Source organism: Oreochromis niloticus, linkage group LG13 (assembly GCF_001858045.2).
Source record: "Oreochromis niloticus isolate F11D_XX linkage group LG13, O_niloticus_UMD_NMBU, whole genome shotgun sequence".
Classification (NCBI taxonomy): Eukaryota; Metazoa; Chordata; class Actinopteri; order Cichliformes; family Cichlidae; genus Oreochromis; species Oreochromis niloticus.
In genome coordinates this window covers 21296466-21321869 of record NC_031978.2, presented here as the reverse complement: position 1 = coordinate 21321869, position 25404 = coordinate 21296466, and the positions used below count along the sequence as shown (strand labels likewise).

At 41.6% G+C, this 25404-nt stretch overlaps 1 protein-coding gene across 31 annotated transcripts in view; it reads right to left on the bottom strand.

The window, feature by feature from the left end:
- LOC100702788 (neurexin-1a) overlaps positions 1-25404 on the bottom strand; it is a 248608-nt gene that overhangs the window by 64390 nt on the left and 158814 nt on the right. For all 31 annotated transcript variants that reach the window (XM_019366989.2, XM_019366978.2, XM_019366980.2 and 28 more), the window contains one exon: positions 20221-20402. In XM_019366989.2, the coding sequence (XP_019222534.1) occupies positions 20221-20402 (182 nt within the window). The remainder of the gene's footprint in view (positions 1-20220; positions 20403-25404) is intronic.

Here is a 25404-nt window from a genome sequence, read left to right as displayed (position 1 = left end):
AATATACACAATATATCATAAAGTACCACGTTACCCACAAACCACCTAATCATGCACCTACTACACCTTATAAAAGCATCATATCATTTATATTTCATAGACAGCAACACAACCAGGCCAAACAATAGTGCAGCATGGGCATGTACTAGCTCATTTAACATGGTAAAAAGTATAGCTCATGAAAAGGTGCTAGTGTGCTATTGTCATTGTAAGTATGATGCCACACTAGTTAGCTTTTAACTCAATCCACTGTTTGATGTTGGACATTGCTTCTGCGCTGACCTGATGAGTCAACATAAACCTGTAACAAATGTAGAGTCCCAGTTGTCTGGTCTCAGGTAAAAGACGTTAAACAACGCCTGAAGAGAAAGAAAACATGCCAAGGACTACACTCCTGCTCCCATTAAAGATTCACGAGTTCCCCAAAGCTGTCTTATCCACAAACAGAATTCCACACAAAGGCACATTCATCATCAAGGTGCTGTCCAGATCATAATGAGAAAAGCTAAAATGGAGGAGAAGCTGTCGTCTTCAGTTGTCCGATTCTCACCATATGCTGCAGCTCCTGTCGACTACTTTCTGCTTAAGAGAGAGCCAATTTATTCTCCCAGAAGGATGGACCACTTGTGACATTTGGCAATGGAGCATCAGACGTTTCATCCAGCTGTTTCAGAGACACACACAAACACACAGAGGCTGGGACAGAGGTTTGTGTAGTCACCACGCAGGCTTTGATAGGCTAAACAGGCTGACTTACAGCTGCTGCGTTTTAATGTGTAATGATCTGTGGTGGTCCTGATATAACCCTTCCCACTCACCGGCGCTTTGATGCCAGTGCACGTATGAAAACACACTCAATCAAAACCCTTATATTCCTAAATCTAGCAGTTTTTCAAATGAATTCTTCTTTGTGATATTGCATGTGGTTGAATAGCTCCAACAATATTTACTGTGTAAATAGGAAACCAGGAACTGTTTCCCCAATGCTATTCAAAGCAATGTGTTTCTTTGCCAGAAGCTATTAGGGAATGGACTGTTTTGTGTTTTTTTATCGCAGTTTTTGAGGATGCCAATTCAAATCATGAGTACAAAGTGGAAAAGATTTTCAGATCACTGCATTGTACTGACAAAAAGACTCATCTCCACAGTAAGGCTGAAGCACGCATCAACCATTTTGTGCCCTGGAAATCATTTAGAAAATTAGAAGCATTTTAGTGGAAGTGCTTTCAGTGAAAAACACTCCTAAATGCCTGCTCACAATCACTGCTTTTATGTTTCAAAAAGCTACAAATATAATATCAGGTTTCTTAATGGTGATTACAATAATTTAGCATTTAAAAACCACATATGTACGTGTAATGGAAGCTGTGACTGTGTGTTATGCCCTCGAAGACACATTTTAGACTAAAGGTGGTTTACATTGATTTTCTGTGCCACAGACAGTAAGTGGCACCACTGACTGCATCTGTATACCCAGTTGTGCTCATATAAATGTCCTGTTGAGCGCATACTGGAGCACGCAGAAGAGCATGAGTAGGTGCATGTGCAGCAGAAAGATGGAGGGGGTCACGGGGCTAAAATGAGCCTGGAATCTGAAAATGGGGATATATGAATAATAAAAAGGGATGGTGTAGCCAGGCTTCCTGCATATGAGTCCGATAAAATGCTTCTATTAGCAGAGCCACCCAGGTGTAACGTGGCCACGAAGTCTGGATATCCAAGCAAAAGGGAAACAGTGGAGCCTTGTTATGGTGAGAGGAAATGCAAGTTAACTCTACCAAACATTAATCCATGTGATGGGTCAATAGACTCTATAGCTCTGTGTGCATGTGTGTGTGTGCATGCAAGAGAAAGAGAGGAAGAGGCAAGAATGTGTGTGGGACACTTGATTTTCACAGAGACGTGCATCTCTGTCATTGGATGCTCAAGGCACATGCATGTGCTTAGATTCCCATACTTTGCTACAGGGCTCTTTCAGATGTGATGTAATCACTTTATCATGGTAATGGAAATTGGATTTAATTTTCTCCTTTCAGCAGCTGCACGTTGATTCACCCTCTCTTCAGCTTGGAGGGGAAAAAAAACTGCGAGTGAGAGATTCCTTGCTCACTGGCTCTTCATCTAGCCTATAAACACCGATCTTATTTGTAGAAGTGGTAAAATTGTATAATTAAAAACAATAATTCACTACAGGTCGCTATCGCTCCTGCTAATTAAACCGAGTTGACACAGCAAGGTGTGTGGGGTGAGACGACAGTTAGAGAAGACGTACTCCTTTGAGCTGGATTCATCTTCTCTGTGCCTCGCAGAGGAAGCTTAAAGATTTGAGAAATGATAAAGGACAGAGTTGGATTGCTGCTGAAAAGTACTAAAAAAAGGATTTGGCTCGTGCAGGTCTACCAACATTAAAATTATGTTGTTCTGAGGGAGAAGGAAAAAAAGGAGCCCGGGGACCATGATTTACATTGAAACTGGCTGTAAAAAACATCACCTCAAACCTCCCTGTTTCACATTTCTACTCTTTCACCCTTCGACAAGGAGCAGAAAGTGCAATTTTGTAAATCTGCCCAGCAGATCAAAGTGCTACCATGTTCTAATGGCTGCCACCCACCCACCAGTCTCTCCTGTGGAAGAGCCCCATCAGCAGTGCGCGTTTAGGAAGAGCCAAGACAGCCTGATTAATCTCCTAATAGTTCCAGAGAGAGATAAAGACGGATACTGTAGAAGCACAGATGGGAAAAGGAAAGAGAAACAAAGTTGGAATTCAGTTATCGGATTGCACCATATGCGCCAGTGGAGAACGTGAAAAGAAGACAAGCGACAGAGAAAGCTGATGAAAACAGCTCTATGTTTTGTCTCTGTTGTGACTCTCACACGTTTAAAAGTAGAACAATACGACTCCTCTATTGTTTGGCGTAGCATTAAGGGGATGGGGGAATGGCAGTGATGCAGCACCCCTTCCCCCCTCCACCGCCCCTGCTCCATGCCCCTGTCACCGTCACAGAGAGCAGTAAAGGTAAAACAATTCAAGTCAATTCAAGTAGGCTTATCATCACTTCACCTGTATACTGAGCTAACACGAACATCTCTCTTCCTCTCTCTCTCCCTGTGACAAACTCAGTCGGGTTGACTGGATGACAGTAACTATCAAAAGGATTCAACAAATAGGGAAAATCAAGATCAGAATAAAAGATAAAAAGGGGAGATAATAGAAAAAAGGGAGCTTGTCATGTCTGAGAAGTTGGGGAATTTCAGAGTGAACACAAATTGAAAGAATGAGAGTGCATGCTAAGAAAGACAATTTCACAACTCAGTGAAGATTGAGCCACCACCTCAGCGTAGTTTGTTGTAACACACTGCGCACGATGAATTGTAAATTCCTTGCATTTACCTCAGTGAAGTAAAGCATCATATGGTTTGCTTTGCAGGAACGCAGTATAGCAGCGAGTCAGGCAGCTGATGCTTTTATAATCCTTTCATGTGAAATGTTGGATTTGACAGAAAAATGAATCAATTTTACTGAAAAAAAAACCTTCTAGTTACGTCACTGCCATCAAAAGGGGCGTGTCTGCGAGTACTTCCTGTGCATCTTGCAGAGAATAGTAAAGCAAAGGTTTCTAGCATTACATATGTGCACGTATACACAGACAGCATAAGCACCTTCAAAGGATCAGCCTTTGGTAGCGCTCGCATTAACACATACGATTATCCTGGGCACAGGGAGAAATAGGTGTTGTGCTTGTTTTTACTGATTGTGTTACCAAAATCATTTTTCTCCTTTTGTTGGATGCCACCCATTAACATGCGTTAGCTGTGACAGTGAATATTTTGACTTGATATTCCACACCTTCTCTGGCTCCCAGTGGACTGAGAAAAGATGGTGGGGTGCGAAAAGTGACGAATGGGACAGGTTTAGATAAGAGAAGCCAAGAGGTACCATTTTTTGTGCGTGTGATTGGTGCTGGTGTCACTGCTGGGCCCAACGTCAGGCAGAATTTTTATAAAAACACCCACATTTTTTTCGGCCAGCCTGAGAGTCAAGAAATTACATAACCAGATGTGGGTGTTTCCGAGCAATAAATAAACAGCATAACAACAACTACGGTAGGATACATGGGGGTTTTTTGTGAGTGCGTGCGTGTATGTTTGTTAGCCACAAGTGTCAAACACCTCGCCCATTGCGGCATCCAGTAACACAATACAGCAGGTCAAAACGCGCTTGTTTTATTCTTTGTACACGGAAGGAAGCAGTGCTTCTTTGTCCTGCAGCACCACTGGGTCTGTATTCCTCTCTATTTACTCCCAGTCAGTATTTTAAGCGTAGCAGAACAGATATTTTCTGTGCTGTGATAGTCAGAGCTTTTGGTGATAAAATTGCCTGCAATATTTCAGCATTTGGTGAAGTTTCCTGTGTCGGTAAGAGCTTTTTTTTTTTTGCCATAGCGGCCACACAATAAGCAGCACTATTCTGAACCCAGCAACAGGACCTGATACAGCGGAGGCAAATAATATCACATTTCTATTTACTGCAATTTCGAGTGCTGCTTGCTTTTTCAACAATTATCACTAACTCTCGCCGTAAGTGGTACCACCTGGCTTAGAAAAACAGGGTGTGTTATTTTCTATAAGCACTGCATCAGTCAGAAAATATTCACAGCATGACTGCGGCATCACAGCTGAGTCTGAGTGAAAACTTGGAGGAAAAAATGATGAAAGTGCACGCCAGACTTTTAATTCTCAAATCCAGCTTCAGGTATAAGTTACTGCCTGTCTGATTCAAGGCAGGAATATGGAGAAGTATATTGAAAGGTCCCTCTACCTGACAAACTGGGGAGCAGCTATGAGTGACTGTTGGCTTTTCAGTTTGTCTATGACAGCGTCTGTCTTCATTCAGTGCTCTTAAATTGGCTTTGGAACCGATTGGAAATGGTTCTTTTATTATACACTTCCCATAACTCCCCCTCTCATCAAAGCTTGACCATCTTTTATCTGGAAGATGACGTTTCCATTAGGGTCTGCCAACCTCTGACTGCTGCTCTGTGAGTTGTGGTGCCGAGGAAAAGCATTGTTAACCAACACAACAACAACAACAGGATCTCACTGGCTGGGGAGCTCACAACCCTCGGTCGTGGCAAGGCAGTTCATCAGATGGCTGCTCACCCAGAACACACACACACACACAGGAGCAGACACACATGGCTTGTCTCTATTGCCTTCTCCCATTTCTTTCTCCCTTTTCTCTCGCATTCTTAGACACACAAACACAAAAATTCACAGATCTGACAAAGTCAGACAATAGAGCAGCAGAAAAAAAGACAGAACTTGGCCAAAGGGAATGTGTCTGTCAGCTCTTCCTCACCAGTTCCAGTGTTTCATCAAAGGTATGAGCGGCCCATAAGGTTCAGCTGCCAATCTGGCAACACTTTCAGTCCCCAAACACAGAACTGGGGTTCTCTCAAACACTGGAGCTTGATGACTCCCTCCTCTCTCTGTTGCTGTCTTCATTAACCGCATTTCGAGATACAGCTTACATTAACAATTTAAGGTTCAAGGAAGCGGAATTGTTATCCAGCCCTAGGATATATAGTAAGTATACTGCATACTATTTTTAAAGCTTCCTGCTGACCAGGCCTGGTAACACTGCTGGCACTCATAAGGATGTGGCCATGCCTGGTGTGTGTGCATGTCGGAAGAGACATACGCTCTGGTCCCACTCTGGGAGTTATAATTAGATCTACATTATCAGACTGTCTGTTCACACTGGCCCTTTCAGCTACTGTTTGGATGCATCATGAATCATTAGTCTAAGTGGTCACGCAAGATCTCAGTTCGATCTGTGTTTTGTGAAACATTTCATTCATCTGTAAAAGTTACACAATTTTTATCTCTCTCATTACTTATCTTACATTGCTCCTCATTTCTGTTGTTTTCATGTCCTCTCTTCCTTTTTTTCCCCTCCTGCTTCTCCGCCCATCTCTTTTCTTTCTCGGGCTGGCAGCGGGAAAACCTTTTCTCCAGCATGATTTCATCAGGCTCAGCTCCTTGACCTTTGTGCCATGCTGTAAATGGCAGCTTTCTTTATGAGGCCTGTGATGACTTTATTGAACAATTCACACACAAGGGCACGCGCGAACACAAACACCCACACACACGCACTTGTTCACACTATACATGCGTGCACGCTGCCATGGGATCTGTCCTTCACAGCCAGCTATAACTCTGACTTTTAGGTGTGTGCTGAAAATTCATGGTCTTCAGAGCTGCTGAGCAGTTTTAGAGCAGGTGACCAGCATTCCTGCAAAAAATAATTCCAGATTTCATGGGGACTGAAATGCAAACAAAGTTTATTCATATCATATTTATAAACCAAGCTGATAAACTTTAAGTTCTGAGTCAGGATCTTGGAGTCAGTGGGTTGCTATTAATTGTGTGCAAATACATAATTAATAGTTTTTTAAAGACCACAGCTCTTAGTTAGAGGCTCATGGCAAGCCAGCTGACCATGATTAGCACACTGGAGCAGCAGGAGCAAATATTTGCAATTTCCAGCAAGCGGGAAATAGTACATTTGAATTTCACAACAATTTAGAGAGTGGTGAGAGAATCCATGAAATTTCAGTGAGAGCAATTATATCTGACAAGTAAACAAAATTAAATTGCAGCGATTCAAACAGCATGTTGCAAAATGCGTCAGTGAATGAAAGGCCCCGTGTGCGCACTGAAATTAGCTGTGCTGCTACCAAGTTTCAGAGATTTGGGACAAGAGTGTTCGACACCCAAGTCTGGGCAGTTAAACAGACTTTCTAAAAACTGGCCAGGCTTTACTGAAGGTCTTTTCTGTCAATGTAGTCGTTGTCTTTGTGAAAGTTAAACAAGTACCCATTATCATGGCGGTCACAAAGGACACTGGGCACTGAAGTGTAGTGAAGTCCTTTCATGCTGTAACTGTTCCAACAATGTGTCACAACAACCGGGCCAACGTAGCTCTCGCCATATGCTACGAGTACTGATCCGGGCCGTTCCTGACTCAGCTTTACCCTGTAGTCGTGGTTCATAACAGAAGAAGTGATCAGAGAAGAGTGGTGGGTACTATTGCCATCATGATTAATACTGTGCATTAGAATTAACTGGACTTCTGTATCGAAACTGAAAAACTCTAGCTGAGCTGAGGCAGGGAGATATGAGTAAGCTGGTATAAGATGCTGCTCCTGAACTGTTTTGCTCACTCATGCTGTTAACTGCTCCATCATCTACTTAAGTAAAGACCTATGAAAAAAAACATGAAGTCATGTCTGTGCAGCAGTAACATGCCTCATCTCCCATTGTTGGTGTGTGCACACGTTTAGATCTCGCATGAATCCCTGGCTATGATGATGATACAGCGACACGTTTCACATAACTACCGACGGTGAGGAGGACACACACTCCTACATGCGTGCACATACGTGTAAGAGTGTCAGATACAACAACAGTCGCTGAGTTTATGAGCGACCTGCATCTGACAACCTGTCAGTAGATGTTCCAAAGCGCAAAGCGTAGTCTAGTAGGCCGGATGAGAGCTCTGTATGTGCACTCGAGTCCTTTTTCAGACTTAATCCTTCTACCTCCCTTGTTTCATCTTATCCCTTTCATCCCCCCTGCGCCAACATCAGGCTTTTCCTGACACAGTCCTTATTCTTTATCTTTTCAGTTTTTTATCCTTTCTTTTTGCTCCACTTATCTTCCGTCTTTCCTTCCTTCATTGTCTTTGGCTTTTTATCAGTCATCTTGCAGGGAAAAGGTAATAAAAGACCAACACATCGAAGGAACATTGCTCCGCTTTTGTTATTTTGTTCTCTCACACCCTCCTTTTTGTCTTTTATTTTTGTTTGCTGCAGCAGACCTTATCGGGAAGATGGCTGCGAGATAAGGCCTCTGTGGTTCTTTGTGGTGAAATAATACGACAGGCCGATAAGGCCGGATGTGTGACTAGGTTTGCTGCTGCTTCTCTCCTCCCGCCACTGCCTTCTCCTCTTCCCAGGGTGTGCTAGGAAATCCCCAGTGGGGCTAAGAGATATCAAACCTTTTATAAAATGTCAACCCTACACTTCGGACACACACAGTGACATGTTTTCCAAGGCAACTGCGCAGCTTAAATTTTTGATAATAACAGAGACAGCGAGCGGCCACATTCTTTAAAAATGCATCGCTGTGTGCCTTTTTAATGTGAGCTGTGGTTGTTAATGACATGTAAAATGTGTGTGTGGCTGCTGCCAGACTAACAAGGGTAAACATTACAGATGTAATGGATGAAAGCAAACTATAAAAAAAGGTCTTGGCCTGTGCTGCGTGTGGACACAAAGAAACTTTTCATTGCCATCTGTTTAATAGTGATGGAGTCACAAGTTCCTGGCTCCTGCCATTACTTTGTCTCTAATCTGCAGCACCTATTACGATTTCATGAAGTGGTAATGATTATACAATTACTTCCAGCTTGGAAATACCATAATAATGGCTGCAATGACCAAGGTTTGCAAGTTTATTGAGTGGATGTTTATGGATTTAAAAACAAACACACACAGACTGGCTGACTGGCTGGCCATTGATTTGTGCTGCTACTGACTAAAGAAGCGTGGTGGGCGACACTGGCACTCAATAGCAGTTACATTTTCATATAAATAACAACAGCATTCTGGCCTGTAATTGCCATAGAAATGACTACATGGGTTAAAGAGTGGGCATAGATGGATATCGCATTGATTAGGGTGACTTTTTTTATGCTTTGTACTCTGAGGCATCACTTGGGTGACATCTCCAGCTCACTGGGTTTTCTCCTCAACTGGCCTTGTGATAAACATGTTATGTTTGTATTCTATAGAGAGCTGACAGCGCCTTCTTTTTGTTTTTTCTCCCAGATCCAAACCCCCAACAACTCTGGATAGGATAACAAAGGAAAATGGCTGGATGGATGGATCTCATACCACAATTAGAAGATCAACTATACAACACATAATTCATAGTAACTCTCAGCTATAGTGTATACACTTTAAATGCTTTAGCTTTATACCTGATCAGATGTTGTAATGCTTCTGTGCTGAAGCCACATTAAAGCTTTGACTTCAAGTGTTAAGCGCAGTCTGGATCCAGCAGAGACATAGAATTCCCACAACAATTTTCTACATCTTTTTTTAACACCTCCTTGTCAGACACAGGGCTATTTCACAAAATGCACAAGTGAAATAAAGAGTTAAGGAGAGGGAGACACTTCAAGCATAACTGATTTATTAGGCCAAGTGAAGGGAGGAGAAGGAGAGAAGAAAATGATTTAGGCCTCACATACACTTTTAATTACTGTTGTCAAGGTGTTTGCTTCGCCCTTCTGGGAAAAAGCAAACCAAATCATCACTCATACCAACTATTTAGAAGACCCGCAAAACAGGCCATAAAGTTTAGCACCTCTTCGATAGTGCAACATTTACTGCAACATAAACAAATCCCAGCCTTCTCTCTGCACAGTGCCTCTCTTTTCTCCCGAGGTAAGGCATGCTGCATGGCTGATAAACTGAGCAGAATGAGGCCACAAATCCAGGGGTGCCCTGCTCAACCTCGTGCGCTTACCTGAGGGATGGAAGAGGACAAAGGAACAACATGTGCCTGTCTGTTTGATCTCCCTGTATGAGGTACGCTGCACATGTAGGCTGCTGACACGTCATGGATTGTTTGCTCTCGCACCAGCAGCCCTCACTGCACAGCAGCTCTTATTATAGCGGGGAGGCAGCCGAGAACGATATTCATTCACACGCGCGCGCATGCAGACACACGCACACATACAAATTTTCCTTTGATGAGACTGTGGTATAAACTATCTATGACCAGAGGCTCACTTAGAATTCCTGTCTGCAACATTACACTCTTATAGCTGGAAGACAATAGAAGGTAGTGGCCAGACAGTCTGCCCTAAAAGCAATACCAATGAAGAAAATACACATCCGCCTTCAATATTTAACTTGAATGTCAAGTGCTCCTCAGCATATACACCTGAAATTACAATAGCTGTGTTTCCAGGTTAGTCTTTAGTAATATTGACCAGCAGCAATAGAGGATATAGGAAGGGCCATTAAATCCATTATTCATAAATGAAAACAGGGGACAAGAGGAAGATGAGTGTTTCTGCTGACAATGTGGTTGCTCCCTGAGACATTTTAAGAGCGGATACGGTTCCCCCACCACACTAACCCCAGTCAAGTTTGGTTTCATTTATGCTGATTTCCATATGTCCAAAAGATCTGTTTCAATCTATAGCTTCCTGCTGCTCATTCACTCTAAATGTTTTATGAGCCTGTGCGGCTTACTGACGAAAGCAAACTGTAACAAAGGAGGATAATTTTCGTGTTCCTGGCACATACGAGATATTCCCTCAGAAAAAGAAAACAAAATGATATATATATGAAATGGAAAGGGGACTACAATAATTCAAGGCTACAGTTATCTGAGCTAAACCACTAATAGCGCACGCCACTCTGCCTACTGTGCCATGCTGCAAAATGTTTCCACAGCAGCACATAATTAAAAACAGCATGCTTATATGTGTATTATATTTATGTGTGTGAAAACACAAGAGGCTGGCGAGAAGAACAGTGCCGCAGTGAAAAAAAAAAAAAAGGTAATTAAGTTGACCGGAACAAGGCGAGCTGTCTGTTAAATATTCCATGCAGCCCCACACAAAGCACCATGGAAGCCATCAACAACAGGGCACCGACAACAATTACGGAATAATTAGCAGAGAAGATTTGTCTTTGCCAGGGATATGTGTAAGTAATTGTATAAGTAATTTTAGACTTGGCCCAGTCCAAATTGCCTTACTTGTGCTTCAACCTCGGTTAACATAAGTGGACTTAAAGGGGCGTGCAGCGCAAGTGTGGCAACATCTCTAAGAGCACATACAAACATGTTTGTGTATGCTTCAAGAAATACATTTCCCTTGACTTGAAGCTTTAATTTCCCTTGCTTTTTGTTTAATGAAGTTCTAACAATGAATTCATACAGCCACTAGCACAAGTGTAATGACAACAGAAAACAGCTATTCTCACTCCATGTTAAGTCATTCCTCAGAGAGTTTTACATTGCTTGTCAAAAAGGGGGGAAAAAAACTAGAAGACACTAATGCAGTGCTACAGTTATTTAGATTTATTCACACTATCCCTATTTATGCTTCATCATCTGTTACTGTTCAGATTATATTCGATGATTTACTTGTTGTAACGAGGCAATCAACATTCAAAGAATAACAATGTACTTTCTATAAAAAATAAGCTTTACATGTGATAGTTTGGGGACGCTGAGCTACAGCTCAATGTAATGGAGCAAGAAAGAGAAGGCTATTTTTATCTCACCCCGAGGCCCGGGGCAGCTGTGTCAGAAGTCAACAACTATGGTGACTCCATGCTGTGGCACTCCAAAAAAGAAACAAAACACACACAAAAACCCACGCTTCAGCATACTGAGATCTGACTTTTAGTTTCTTTTTAAATTATTTTTAAACTCAGTAAGAATCTTAAAATCTGAGCAACGTTTGAGGCTAAGCAGCCTGAGCGCTCTGCACAAATGTGTTCAGCCAGAACTTTGGAGAATAGCTGAGCCAATCAAAAAGTGTTTCAAACAGATAAAAACAAACACAATGTTGACGCTTCTAACCTTGTAACTCCCCAAAAAGCGAACATGCCTAACAGTGTAACATTGACGATGAAATCAAATTTACCCCATGTTAGCCATGGCAATATTGTTCTGTATGAGGCAAGCCTAGAACATATTGATGTACAGCTTTGAGGATGACAAGCTGTGCTCGCTGTGATTTGTTACACTAATAAAAGTGAAGACACATTATTGTCCTGCCCTCTCAAATACACATACACACAGATCTTCCCCTCGCTCGCTCTCTGTCTCTCTCTCTCTCACTCACACACACGCACACACACACATTCATTCCTCTTCATGGACCACTTGGCTTTGTAGTGGCAAAGAGCTTGAACAAATTGAGAAATGATTGGAATTGAAAGATGAGTAATGGCAATTCTAGCGCTGTCTCTTCTCAATATGGAGATGATGAGATTTGATTCTTTGAGGTCAGGTACATCATCCGAGCAGAGTGGATGTCCCATCTATGACTAAAAGAGATAGGAGGCCATTCGCTCTCGCGTACATCCTTTTGCTACAATCGGTCACAGCCAACATAAAATCAATGCCATATTTACCAGCATATTACCATACTAATAACACTGCTCATTGCCACTTTAACAATTAAGGCTCAAAATCTGCATGCTAAATATATGCAGAGCATGGGTTATTAGGCATTGCACTTTCTTACTGCCGTCTCCTCCCCATTCATGTTGGGGAGAGTGAATCAGCAGTAAATGATTCATTTCATTCCTTTCGGTGCTATCTCCTCATTATGGTCAGCAGTTAATTCACTATTACAGTGCCATTAGCCTAGCTTCGCCACAGACTGCGCTGCAACCTGCCAAACATACTGACAAGCAAACGGCAGTTCTGGTTTCACTGACACTTGGTCACACAGAGGGAAAGCAAGGAGAGGAGTTAGGCTGTGAGGGCTGATTCTGTGATTCCTGCTATTCAGGCTTTTATTACAAGATCCCATAAATAGGAGTAGTGGGGATGCAGGGAAGCCTCCACAACATGAAATGGAATGAGGTGGTCAAGCAGGCTGAAAAGAAAACTTTGGCCTTTTGCCATCTGTCGCATTGCGCTGATGATCCTCGAATTACACGCTCTGTTGGTTTTTGCTGATTCTGATTAATGTGGAGCAGGTTGGCAGCTAAGGCTGTCTTAAGATGTTGTCCCAGGGAGGCGGGGTAACTGTAGAATTAAGAGTGACTCGTGTCAGCACAAACCGTGGGAAGTAAAATCGCTTGTGATGAATGTGTTTTCTCCTACCCTCTGCTTGTTGGAGCATGACAGTTAAATGATGAATAATGTCATGGGAAACACATCTGTATTTGGATGACGTTTTCGTAATTTTACAGATTTTATTCACGGGAAATGCAGTTCCTTCAGTAACCACTTGAGGCATCACCCAAAAGTAAGTCGATTATGACGTTATATGTGACATGGGAGTAAAATCTGGACCTCAAAGCCTCATTCAGTCTGCTTTTTCTTTAAAAGGGGGGAAAAAAGGAAAACCATCAAAAATGGTCTCCATAGCTTGTTTTTCTTTTTTTTTTGTTTTACTTCTTAACTCATCCAAACTTTCTTAAGGCTTAAAGTTAGCGGTGTTGACTGGCAGCTGCATGCAGACACAGGTGTCTGTAGCAGGCAGCTGTCTGCCAGACTTCACCTCCTCCAATTTGAGGAGGACCTGTCAACCACGTTTGTGATGTTGACGCCTTGAGGAGCATTTCAAAAGAAATTATTTTCAAAAATAAAAAATGTAAAATAGCACATCACATCCAATAACTCTGTGCTCCACTGAGCGAAAATCTACTGTTGTGTGATTCACAGCCGAGGATGCATCTAGTTTCCTAGTGTTAGTGAATAAGAAGCACCGAGGCTTCAACGGGCAACGGGCGGAATCTTGGTGGCAAACATCTATTATATAAAGTCTTGATTTCATGTAAAGTTACAAAGAAGCACTGCATGCATGTATAGTTTGCATTTGTGCATTTTAAAATAACAGAAATGGTATATTGCAGTTTTACATTTGAAATAATGTAATCTATTTAACTTTAAATCAACTTAAAATGAACACTTTCACCATGGAGCTAAGTCCAGCAGACTATATTGGAATAGTTGCCATGGCAACAACAGTTAAAGTAACGGCTGTTCAAACACTAAAAGCATCCAACATATGAAAATGATTTTAAAACCTTTAGCTGGACATGGAATCGCACACGCCTGCACACAAGTTGACATGAGCGTGTTCATTTCTTCTCCATTTCCAGTTGGTCCAACTATCAGTTGCTCAGTTGCTAATGATTGATATGCACTGACTGGGGAAGCAATGCAGGAAAGCTGTATACACAGAAATCCTGGGGGTATTGCATGCGGCTGTGTTCTATGTCTGCGCATAGCACGCACGAGAGGTAATTACTGCGTGCGAGACCTTAACACGACTGTGGATGAGAATAAGATCCCTTCCCTGGACAGGTGTTTTAATAGGAGCATGGGGAATAGCGTGACACAGGCTCTCTCCTGAGACCTGCAGCACCTCTCCCAGGTAACAATCTCATAGCACCGAATGTGAAAGTGCAGTGTTCATCTAATGAAGCACACGATTGTGAATAATCAGAACTTTATAAGTAATGTGAACTCCAAAAGAACATATAAAAGTTGACGTTTTCCCACTTGAAACTGAGATGCTCAGATAGTGTGCAAGGTAGTCTCTCTTCTCAAGCCATTTTACATGATTAATAGGGTAGAGAGCAGGAGTTGAAACTGCAATTAAAGGTGTCTTCCATCAGAGGAAGAACCCCCTTTCTGGTAGTCAGCTAAAGGAGGACCGAAGGGAGCAATGCTCCACTAGAGAAGTCATTATTTCTCCACCATCCTCTCTGCTCCGTGGAATATATTAACTTCACAGTGTTGCTGTCTTAGCCAGCGTGCCTTCATTGCCTGTTTTTTTTTTTTTTTTTAAAGCAATGCATGCAATTAGAAGAAGGAAAAGAAGAAAGCACTTGGAATAGTCCCCAACCCCTACACTGAGATTGAGTGCCAGCACAAAACAAGCTGAGTGGGCCCCTCGGGGCCCTGCCTGAGACTGAGGAGAGCCTCTGATAGTCGGTGTCACCGCTGCTCATTGACAACAACAAAAAAACAAAAAAGAAAGAACGCTACTGCAAAGCTTCAGAGTAAATGGTTTCCTAAAAATGTACAGATGGATTTCCAATAACAGACAACAACACCCCTTGTTTGTGCGGAAAAATAAATGGCACTTCCTTGACAGCGTAAAAGTAAAATGCGCACTCGCTTTAGTATTCTGTGCTGAAATTTCACAGCCATTGCACAGTAAACTGTTTAACAGAGAAAAGTATTCCATACCCATATCTTCTAAACTTTGTCCCAATTCCTCTTCTGTGTGGATTACACCGTTGAATAGACCCACCAAGGATCATTACATCCGTAACTCCCTGTTTTGCATAATGTCATTGTGTGGATTTGACTTTCAGCTACAGCGCAATTAATTATATACATGGATTCTTTTCCAAGCCACACTATCATGTACAGAGAAGACTTACATCCATGTGGGATACTTGTTCTTGTAGTCTCATGAATACACTTCACCTTAGAAAACGTGAAAGGGATTGTGGAGTATCACCGTAATTGGTGAGACGGCAAGAACATTATTATGAATCTAGTCCCTCTTCCACGTGCGCTGCAGTAATAAGCCCGAGGAAAGTGATTGTCGTACATTTGATGGTTCGCTGACTTCACAGTCATTGTCTTTATCTGCATTGGAAAAGGCGAGGCGGGGGAAGGATCACACCTCCTTTGAGGTGCATTTAAATCATAGTCTCCACATTTTACTCAGAAAATTCCCTCTTGCGAGCGTGAGCTGAGATGGCGTCCTTCAAGCCCCGCTGGGTTTCCTGTCATCATGAAATGGGAGCAGGAGATTAGGAGGGGTGGGGGATGTAGAGGATGGAGCAGGAGGGGGGTAAATACTGAAATCTGGTCTAATCCCATCTCATACAGCTGAAGATACACTCCTCCGAAGACATTTCTGCTCAGAGCTGAGGTAACTGAAAGGAGCGAGAGGGATACTGTTGGAATGGCCAATATATTGCAATTTTGTTTCATTTTACAGCCTGATCCACTAAGGGTGCAGTTCAACTAGTTAAGGGTTTTGTAGGTGACACGCTGAGTGCTGCTATTCTTGAGAAGAAAAGCATCAAAGTGGCAATTTTGCGCAGTTCATTGTGTTTAATGGAGCACTGTAAAACACGTCCTTTCCTCTGTAATTAATAGGGAGATGACAGAAGCGTCTAGATGGTTTGTTTCATAAGAACTATCTTTTTTTAATATGTCGTGATTTAATTTTCTGCTATTCTTTCATTTGGCTGCATTTCAGAACGAAGTAAATAGCCCTTTATAACAATCTTATTCAGCAAGTCTTTTAGAAAGAGATTTAATGGCTAATTTTAAGTTTAAACTGATGTGTTAAAAACATGTAGTTTTTTTTTATTCGCAATTAACATTTAACAAAACCCTATGGTCACGTTGCAGTTTAAATTATAAAAACTTGTAAACGCTACAAGTTATTTACTGCTTTTATTTTTGTCTCGTCACAAAACTCAAAAGCATGTCTTAAGTCACCCTGTTCATGCCTCCTTCCTCTCTTTAAAGCTATTCTTCTCTCACGCTCATCTTCTAATGAAATGTGCAGAAATAAACGAATGAGCTTTCAGAGTGACTGCTGATGCGAGAGGAGAGGGGATTCTCACAAGCCACTGCCCCTGCTGTATGAACATGCGTTATAAACAATTTCTCCCTGTAAAATGTCATTGGATTGGTACACTCTTCCACGAGGAGGATGTGCATGCATCTTTGTGTAAGCTGCATGATCTTCCTGTCTTGTTATACAATGTGAGACTCCCCTCTGTCACCTCGCTTGTCGGTGAGGCTCAAGCCTATAACCTCTAGCATTCATCACTCGTTCACAGCGAATCTGAAACCTGGCATACACGCTGACGCTGTCGTCTTGTGTTTCTACAAGATGTGACCTTTGTCTTTCGGCAGAAAATGCACCTTTGTGCATTTCCTCCAGTGCCAGGAAGAGGAATGTTGTAATGCACAGCTTGGCGCACATGTGTTTCAAGGGCTTATAACATGTTGGAGATTACTAGTAAGTGCAAAGTGTTTCAAACAAATTATTATTTTAACCTGTAGCCTAAAGGCCACAAGTTACGGTGGCCCTGAGAGGTCAAACAGTAACGTGTCACAAGTCACAAGCTAACAGCTACATACACTTTGTATGAATTATACAGTAATATATGATCATATGTAGTCTAAGGCGCTTGGAAAGAAAAGCATCTGGACGTCTTTAGGTTTCTTGAAGATGTTTCACCTCACATCCGAGAAGCTTCTTTAGTTCTAAGAGAAAATGTTGGAGAGTCCCAGATTTTAAGCCCTGTGGGAGTGTCCTCAAGAGGGTCGTGGACCCCCTATTGATACTCTACCTAGTCACGCGAGCCAAGGTGCGAAAATGGGTGTGGGTCACAATCAGCCAAGGTTTCGGGTGAGCCCATTGTGAAGCCTAGCCCCACCTTATCATGTGATTTACTGAGGTCAAATGGCCCAGGATGTGAGTGGGCGTTAAGGCGACTGGGAAGGGATCTCAAAAATGGATTATAGATGGCAGGCGGTTGGTGTCGTAAGCCCCGCCCTCTGTTCAAAGATGGTCATTCACAGTGGATATAGATGGCTTATTTCACTCCGTTTTAGGACTCTCCACCAATTGCTCTAAGAACTGAAGAAGCTTCTTGGATGAGAGGTGGAACGTCTTCTTTAGGGATGGGTATTGATAAGATTTTAACGATTCCGATTCCATTTTCGATTCTGTTTAACGATTCAATTCTTTATCAATTCTCTTATCGATTCTTATTTTTTAAAAAGGAGAACACTAAGGTCGATTAGCTTAGAACTTTGTTTTATGTCTTCTCTTTGAACAAGATAGAAATTTAGGAGTAACATGGCCTTACGAACCCAACAGTGAGATCTTAAGAGATCCACAGCCTACGGCTCTTCAATGGGGTGTCACAGGGTCCCCAGGAAAAAAAATTGTAAATGTAAAATAATAAAATAAATATTCTTCTGTAGCAATAACAAAGTATAACATAAATTATTCTGTAGCAATTACACAAGAATATCCAGTAATGTCCCTGCCTACAATTAAACACATTCACTTAACGAAAATCGGGGGCATCTGCTGTGGCAAATGGGTGCAAGCCTTTTACCACAAACTTAGTCACTGCTCGGTGACATTCGTCTATCCTGGCCTGAAAGGAGACGCTAACGGTAGACTGCAGTGAAAACTGCCAGCCAGACTCTCTCTCATCATGGTCACCTAAATGCACAGTAATGGCAGGTTTTGTAATAAGGCAGATCGCGCTAACATAATATGCACTGTTAGCTGATTATTTACCTGCCGCATTAACGGGAGAGGACGTGCAAACGTTACCGCTGCTGCTGGGTTGAGATTCACGAGTCCGGAGCGGAATTAAAAACACGACATTCATTTAAGGTTATCGCGTGTTTTGTGAGCAAATGCTTTTGCATATTCGTAGTGTTTCCTCCTTTAAATGAAATATCTACTTTGCAAGTATTGCAAGTTGCCCTGTTGTCATCCGTTCTCGTAAAGTATAACCAAACTTTTGAGCGTTTGAGCCGCTTAGGCGCCCTGCCAGGTAAATGACGCTCCGCAACGTGGTGACGTCTTTCGGGGCGACTGGAATCGATAAGGGAATCGTTTGCAAAAATGGCAAACGATTCCAAAGAATTGAAACAGTGGGAACCGGTTCTCAACAAGAACCGGGTTTCGATACCCATCCCTAGTCTTCTTGAAACCTAAAGAAGTCCAGATGCTTTTCTTTCCAAGCTCCTTAGACTACGATAACCTGGAAGACTGAGAACCTTCACAGACATGGATCGTATGATTAAAACACACACTACCACACATCTTTTTTCCCCTCACAACATGGATGAACCCTCCGTTTCTTTTTGCTCGTTTTTCAGCGCGATCCTTCACATGTTTTAGTTTCTGTCACTTTCACAGCTGTTCCTTCACATTATTTTCTCTCCAAAAACACTTTCCTTGTGTTTTGTGAGATTTAGTTTTTTTCCCACTTCCTTTGTGTTTTGTGAGATTTATTTTTTTCCCACTTCCTTTGTGGTTTACACATAGTCTGTTGTGTTTTGTATGTTTTTGCGGCATTTTGTTCTTAAGTTGCAGTGAATTTGTTCTCTCAGGGCCACCGTACTAAATAGCAGTACCACTCATTGTATTTAAATTGATTATTACAGGGAAACATTATACACAGAAATACCACAAATAAGTTAGCAAAAATGATGTGCAAGTTAGTGGGTAGATTTCTATGTCTTAGGGGTCCAAAGATATTTTCATCATTTAAATTATAGTGGAGATTTCTCCTGTTTTACCCAGTCTGATACAGTATGTTTCTGCTGCATGAGAAAGCAGCAGAAGACGTGAGGATTGTGGGAGAGCATTCGCACATCCAAGTGAGCACATCTACGCCTTAACCATATTTTAATATATGTCCTTTTGAACATCTTGTTTCTGTCCCTATATGGCATTTAGTGATGAATGGTCTGTATTAAATACCTTACATCATTTTAAACTGGACAGCATCTTCTGGACTAGGGGCTAAAAACCATTTGTCCCCAAAGCTTGAGGAGAAAAATGTAACAACAAACAAAACAAAAAACAGACAAAAAAGAAAATAACCCACTTCCAAGCACAGCAACTACGGGGGCCTCTCTAAAAAAACAACATCATTGCTTCTCTATGTCCTCGGGATAGACCTGCTTATGTCACAGTTTGCTTACTGTAAGTGTGAATCTCAGTGTGTGGGCAGCTGGGGTTGAGACAAACTTCAAGACCAATTTCATGTTTTTTTTGTGGGTTGTTGGTGTGTAGCTTTCACATGTGTGTACGTGTGAGCAATGTTCCTGTATGCTCCTGGCCAGCATCAGCATTACTGTCAGTAAGTGGGTGCTTGTGATAGGAAGGTCATGTGCTAGCCAGCAGAATTATGTCCAGGTCAGCTATGCACTGTATAGAACTGACCCTTAATTTGCCTCTGTTTCTGCAGCCATCACACTTAGACAAGGCGAGGTGAGCAAGCGTGGGCTCCTTTTTATCACACGCATTAACCTACTGTTAGCTGTACACAACTACACACTTCTTTAGTGGTTCTCAACTTCAACACAATTAATCCCCAATCCCCATTTAGGCCCCGGGAAACAGTTACAAGATTGCAGTCAAAATCCCTTCATCATGTTCATGTAGGATCCCACTGCAGTAAGAAGCCAATTAAAAAAAAAGTAGGTTTTAGCAAGCTAGATTTCGCTCTGTGACAGCTGGGATACCTTCAGCTGAAGAAAACATATGGATCGATAGATGGATTGATGTCGTAGTGATCATTAATGTGAAAATGCTGTAAATGAGTACTTTTATTCTGAAAACATAGAAATAACATATTGTTGACTTACAATGTGGAGCTTCAAGAAGTCTCCAAGACCAGAGGAGCTATCCACCCTCACCAGGACAGCATCCTTCAGATGTGTGCTGAAGCCAATGGCTAGTCGGTCTGCCCTCGTGCTAGGACGGTCATTTGGTGGCCACGTGTATGTGATCAGTCCACCGTCTCGTCCAAATATGTATGTTGTTCCCGCTGAAAGAGATAAGACCAAAATTAAAGATGTTAATAGTGTGTTTCTTCTTTCATCCGTCTATCAGGCCTGACTCACTGACTGTCAACACGCAAACATTATTAACACAGTAAAGCCGGCATCAATGCCGTGTGTACAGAGCACCGTCAGTCTGGAGTGTTTTATTGTGCAGAGCGATGATTCTGCAAAGCAATGAGCAACATATCACTCTTGAACGGCTCTCAGCCACATCTGAAGTACACTCGTGTCAATTCATGAGTAGGAGAATGTTCAGCGAAAACGAGGGAGGCAGGTACTGGTTCCGATTTCCTCACAATCCTGCACAGTCACTCAGTTTTACCGCTACTGCCCGTTTCACCTCTAGAGGGAAGAGATACGAGTGAATGCAAGAGAATGTGCGGCCGTGTCCCCCGGTTCACAGGTAGCCAGCATGCCAAATGGGCACCTCCCCATCTCTCATGCTTCATTAGCAGCCTCAAAGGCAGATGGAGATCGCAGCATTATTGACTGACTGGTCCAATTATGCCCTTCTTGTGACCTCCAAACCAGCCATTTCCTGTCTTGCTGCATTACCTTGTTGTCTTTAGCGGCTGCATAAAAGGGTTCAAACATGACCTAGTAGATGGAAGAGCGCTTCTAATTACTTAGCTATTCAGTGAGAAAGTGCTGTGCAGCGTTAAGCCGGTGACCTAGTCAAACTGATGCTTAGAAATGAGTCCTTCTCAGCTAATGATGGAAGTGGGATTCTGTTCACATTTACTGTCATCCTCATGTTTTGAGATTAAGACAGTGTTATAATCCATGGGGGGTTTTTTTTCTTTCTTTCCAGGACGCAAACACAGTAAGGTTGTGAACAAACTTGGTTACGTGTGGACAACTGTGAACAAATAGGGCATGTGATTGGGAAATCAACGGCAGCGAGAAAGCCTGCAAATAAATGCAGCTGTCAGATTAGCATAAAAACAGCTATCTTAGTGAAAAATTAGACGAAGAGCTCTGTTAGTGTGCGAAGCATTTACATGTGGAAGTGTGAAAGAGAAGGAGAAGCCGGGAGAGAGCGCGAGCGAGGCAGAGTATGTTAATATTCATAGGGGCAGGGAGTTAAACAGCCTTAGCCTGAACAATAGATAATAAATCATTCTGACTGTAATTCCGATATTTTCTTGTAAACCAGTTCACGAGGTTATAAAACCATCGATACATTTTGCATTTTCTTTATAGATCCTGTTGTTTACTTTCTCCTAGCTCTGCTTCATAGTGCAGCGATTAAAGTGCATCAGTCTGCTCTCAAGTCCCGTTTTCCAATTTCATCCCCTCGTTTGAGTCAATACACACTGTCAACCATTAGCTAAAAAGAATTGCATCATTAATTAACAATAATGTGATTAACCAACGAGGTTGGGACATCGAGATCTATGGCGGGATTTATTGTTTTCATAAAGCATAACTCGCATTTGTAAAACTTAATGATATAACACTGTAAGCATTTTTTGTTCTCCTAATGGAAAAAGCGTTATGAAGCTTGATGACTTCTACAAAGGGAAAGACATTATGCGTGATGTATTTGCGAGGCGGGCTGCATTTCTTTTTCATGAAGTCTGGCGGCTACCACTGAAAAAGCTCTTCTTGTTTCACTAATGCATATCTGATGTTGGCCCAGACACAGAGCAATCTTCGATTCTGTGTAGCTCGCGCTGGACTGTTGTCACCGTCTCCATTTCCCCCAAGCCACCTAACACTCGCTGAACGTTCCAGCTTATTATAATTAAGTGCTTTTAAACCATGTCAGTGCTGGAACTCATCGGGCCCTTAAGCATCTAATTCCCCCTCAGTCTATTCATATGATCTGACACCCACTTTCTCCCACTAAGAGCTTATTTACTGTTAAAAAAGAACAAAAAAGAAGAAAAAAAGTGGGGGGAAAAGTGACGCTTTTAAGCTAAGAAACACTCAAATCATGGTACCAAAGGTCGACAAAACTAACAGCTGAGTGGTTCCGAAAGCAACATGCAGATAATAAGGTTGCCAATATGTGGTGAAGCGGTGTTAAATCCTTACAAGCATGTAAAACTACTGGAAAGTCCTTGGGGGACTGTTGAGGATTAAGATACACGGAGAAACATGGCTAATGCACACCTACACAGTTGTGCAATGGCATGAAATCAGCAGACACATGCCTGTGTAACTCCAGTGCTGGGGAGTAATTATGCACTGGCTCCATATTTGTTATTTGTGTTCTCTCCTGGGACACCGGAGCTGATATGGATCTGTTGTAGTCATTAGATACAGTGGTGTCCTGGAAATTCTTCCCGTTTGTTGTCTTTTTAATTTGACAAGAGTTTCAGTTTATTCCCTATTCACCCACTGTTTAACGAAAAAATAAATAAATAAAAAATGAAAGTACAAGGTACAGGTGCAACGGAGGTGAAGCTATGCACAATACAAGATCTGTGAAACTGAATCTAATTAAGATTTTCTTGTTTTACCTATCCCCAGAAGCATTAATGCATGCTTCTCTGACATTTGTAGTCCTTTCCCCAGAGGGGTCACGCTGCAGAAACGCAGAGACGGTGTTTCTGGAGGTCTTATTCAAGGCTGCTACGGATCCCCGACCAGACCTCCAGGATGAACTCCTCAACCGCAATGTTCCACCGTTAAAGGATAATGAATTAATCTGTCCTCGTGTTGGACTACATTGAGAGCTGGCTGCTCTCTACTGTGTCAGTTAACATCAAAGAAGATAAACATTGGCAGATCAAACACTCTGCTTTCATTAAAAATGTAGCACCATCCCAGGAGTTCTCCTGCATTTGGCCTAAGAGGTGTGTGGGATAGTAGACTGTAGAATAGCAAACATGGCCTCTGTGTGTGTGTGTGTGTGTGTGTGTGTTAAGGCCCTCTTGGCTGTGGCTTCGCAATGTCTCCATCTATTTCCACTGTAATAAGGTAGCAGCATATAGCAAACTGTCCTATAGGCTCTGTATGTTCAGAAAGTGATGCAGTGTCATAAGAAGAGACAGGTGTGAGCAAACCAAAGCATCCTGGCTGTGTGCCTTAGTGTAGCAGCTGTGGGAGGAGTGGATACGCAAAGCAGGCAGTGTGTTTGACTACACTGTTAGGCTAAGGTCAGGCCAGCAGACTGTCTTTCCTCTAACCTCCAACACTGCCATCACAACGCGCCTCATATTACCGCCTCTGCCGAGAAACGAGGGAGGAATCCAATCATAATTACATAGTTGTGATGGAAATACGAAAAAGGAGAGATGACATTATAGATCTGCTTTCTGTCAGGACCAAACACTAGCGTTTCTCTCTGTTTGCTGCGATGGATTCCCGTAATCACTGGCGTGCAAAAATAGATTACCTCAGATTTGGCATATAGTGTAGCTGTTTGAAATTCGGATTTTTTGATCATTTTTTGTGCATCCCTTGCATGGAATCCCAAAGGAAGAAAGTTTTTTTTTTGTTTTGTTTTGTTTTTGTTTAACATCTGTTACATCATTTATTTATAAAAATAGATATCTATTTTTTGGGTGTGCTCACCCTCCTGGGAGGAGCACTATTAAAAGAAGCTTAATGATGTGTATTGGTTTACCATTTCAGTTTTCACAGAAATCATTACCACGATTTATGAGGACACTTTTAGCCAATCCGACACTATCGGGATCTGGTAAAGGCCCTATCTCTGATCAATGCGCCTGAAGATTTAGTGCTGTGCAGGAAAACTGTGAGACAACAAGCCCCCTTCTGATCTCCTTTTCTCTCACTCTATTTTACCTTTTAGGACAATTAAATGGTCTAGTAGTTGAGGAGATGAAGTGGTAAATAGACTGTGAGGTTATGAACAGAACCTTTCAAAAGCATAGCTAATTAAATATCTTTTCAGCTGCATGTTCTAACTTGGCAGCAATTACAAAGCTGCGAATTGCAAAGACAGTGGAGTAGGGGCACCATTCACACGGCCTCAGTGTATAATTAAATGGCACATCACACTCCATGATCCAAAATAATGATGCCAATACCTCGTATCTATTAGTCAATCGATTCTTATTTTATCCATGGTATTATTTTATTTATAGCAGCAGACAAAATGTATCAAATATTATTCAGAGCTCGTGTGATGTGAACAGAAGAAGTGATTTAAATGTCAACGGATTATGTGTCTGAACTACAATTATATTTTTTTCCCTATTTGCCCGACTTGTTTACTTCAGCAGGACAAAGATATACTGGTCACAGCATTAGTATTAAGGACCTTTAACATTTATTCTTTGGCTTTGTGTGGGTGCTATTGTGAAGGTTGTGTAAGGCAATCTTTTCATTTCTACAGTCACTTCCTGTTATTTAAATGAATGTGGATCAGTTTTTGTGTAATGAAAGAAGAGTACCATTCATTTGGAAAGTTTTACAGTAACAAAATTCTGTTACAAGTGTATTTATTGAAGGAACTGTTGCTGTACACTTATTTTTTATATATATTATTTATTATTACTGTTCGTAATCTGTAACATTTTTTATTTGTCTGATTTTGGTGACAACAACAGTGTTTTCTTATGTATATAAAAAATATATCCTGCTGACATTTTAATTTAATTACATGTAAATTTTTCCATGTAATTTTGTAACATAAGTACAAAGCAAAATGTTAAATTTAATGGAATCTGGTTTAATGAAATTTACCAGAGTTTATACCAAGCATAATTTCTTTAATCATGTATTATTTGAATAAATAAACCTTTGATTTTATATATTTCAGTTACATTTTAATCCAAAATATTGCTTCATATTTATTTAATCTCTTTGTTACACCGCTTTAAAGGCTTTATGTTATTCTTTTGTCGATTTTAAATTACTGTATTGATCTTTTCTTTGTCTGTTGAGCTCCAGCAGTGACTGTTCCTATTACACCACTATCACTATATTTTTGCACCTATTTCCTTCCTACTATTTATTATTTGTTGCGTCTGGTGTAAATGCAAAACCTAGCTTATGTATACCAGAAGA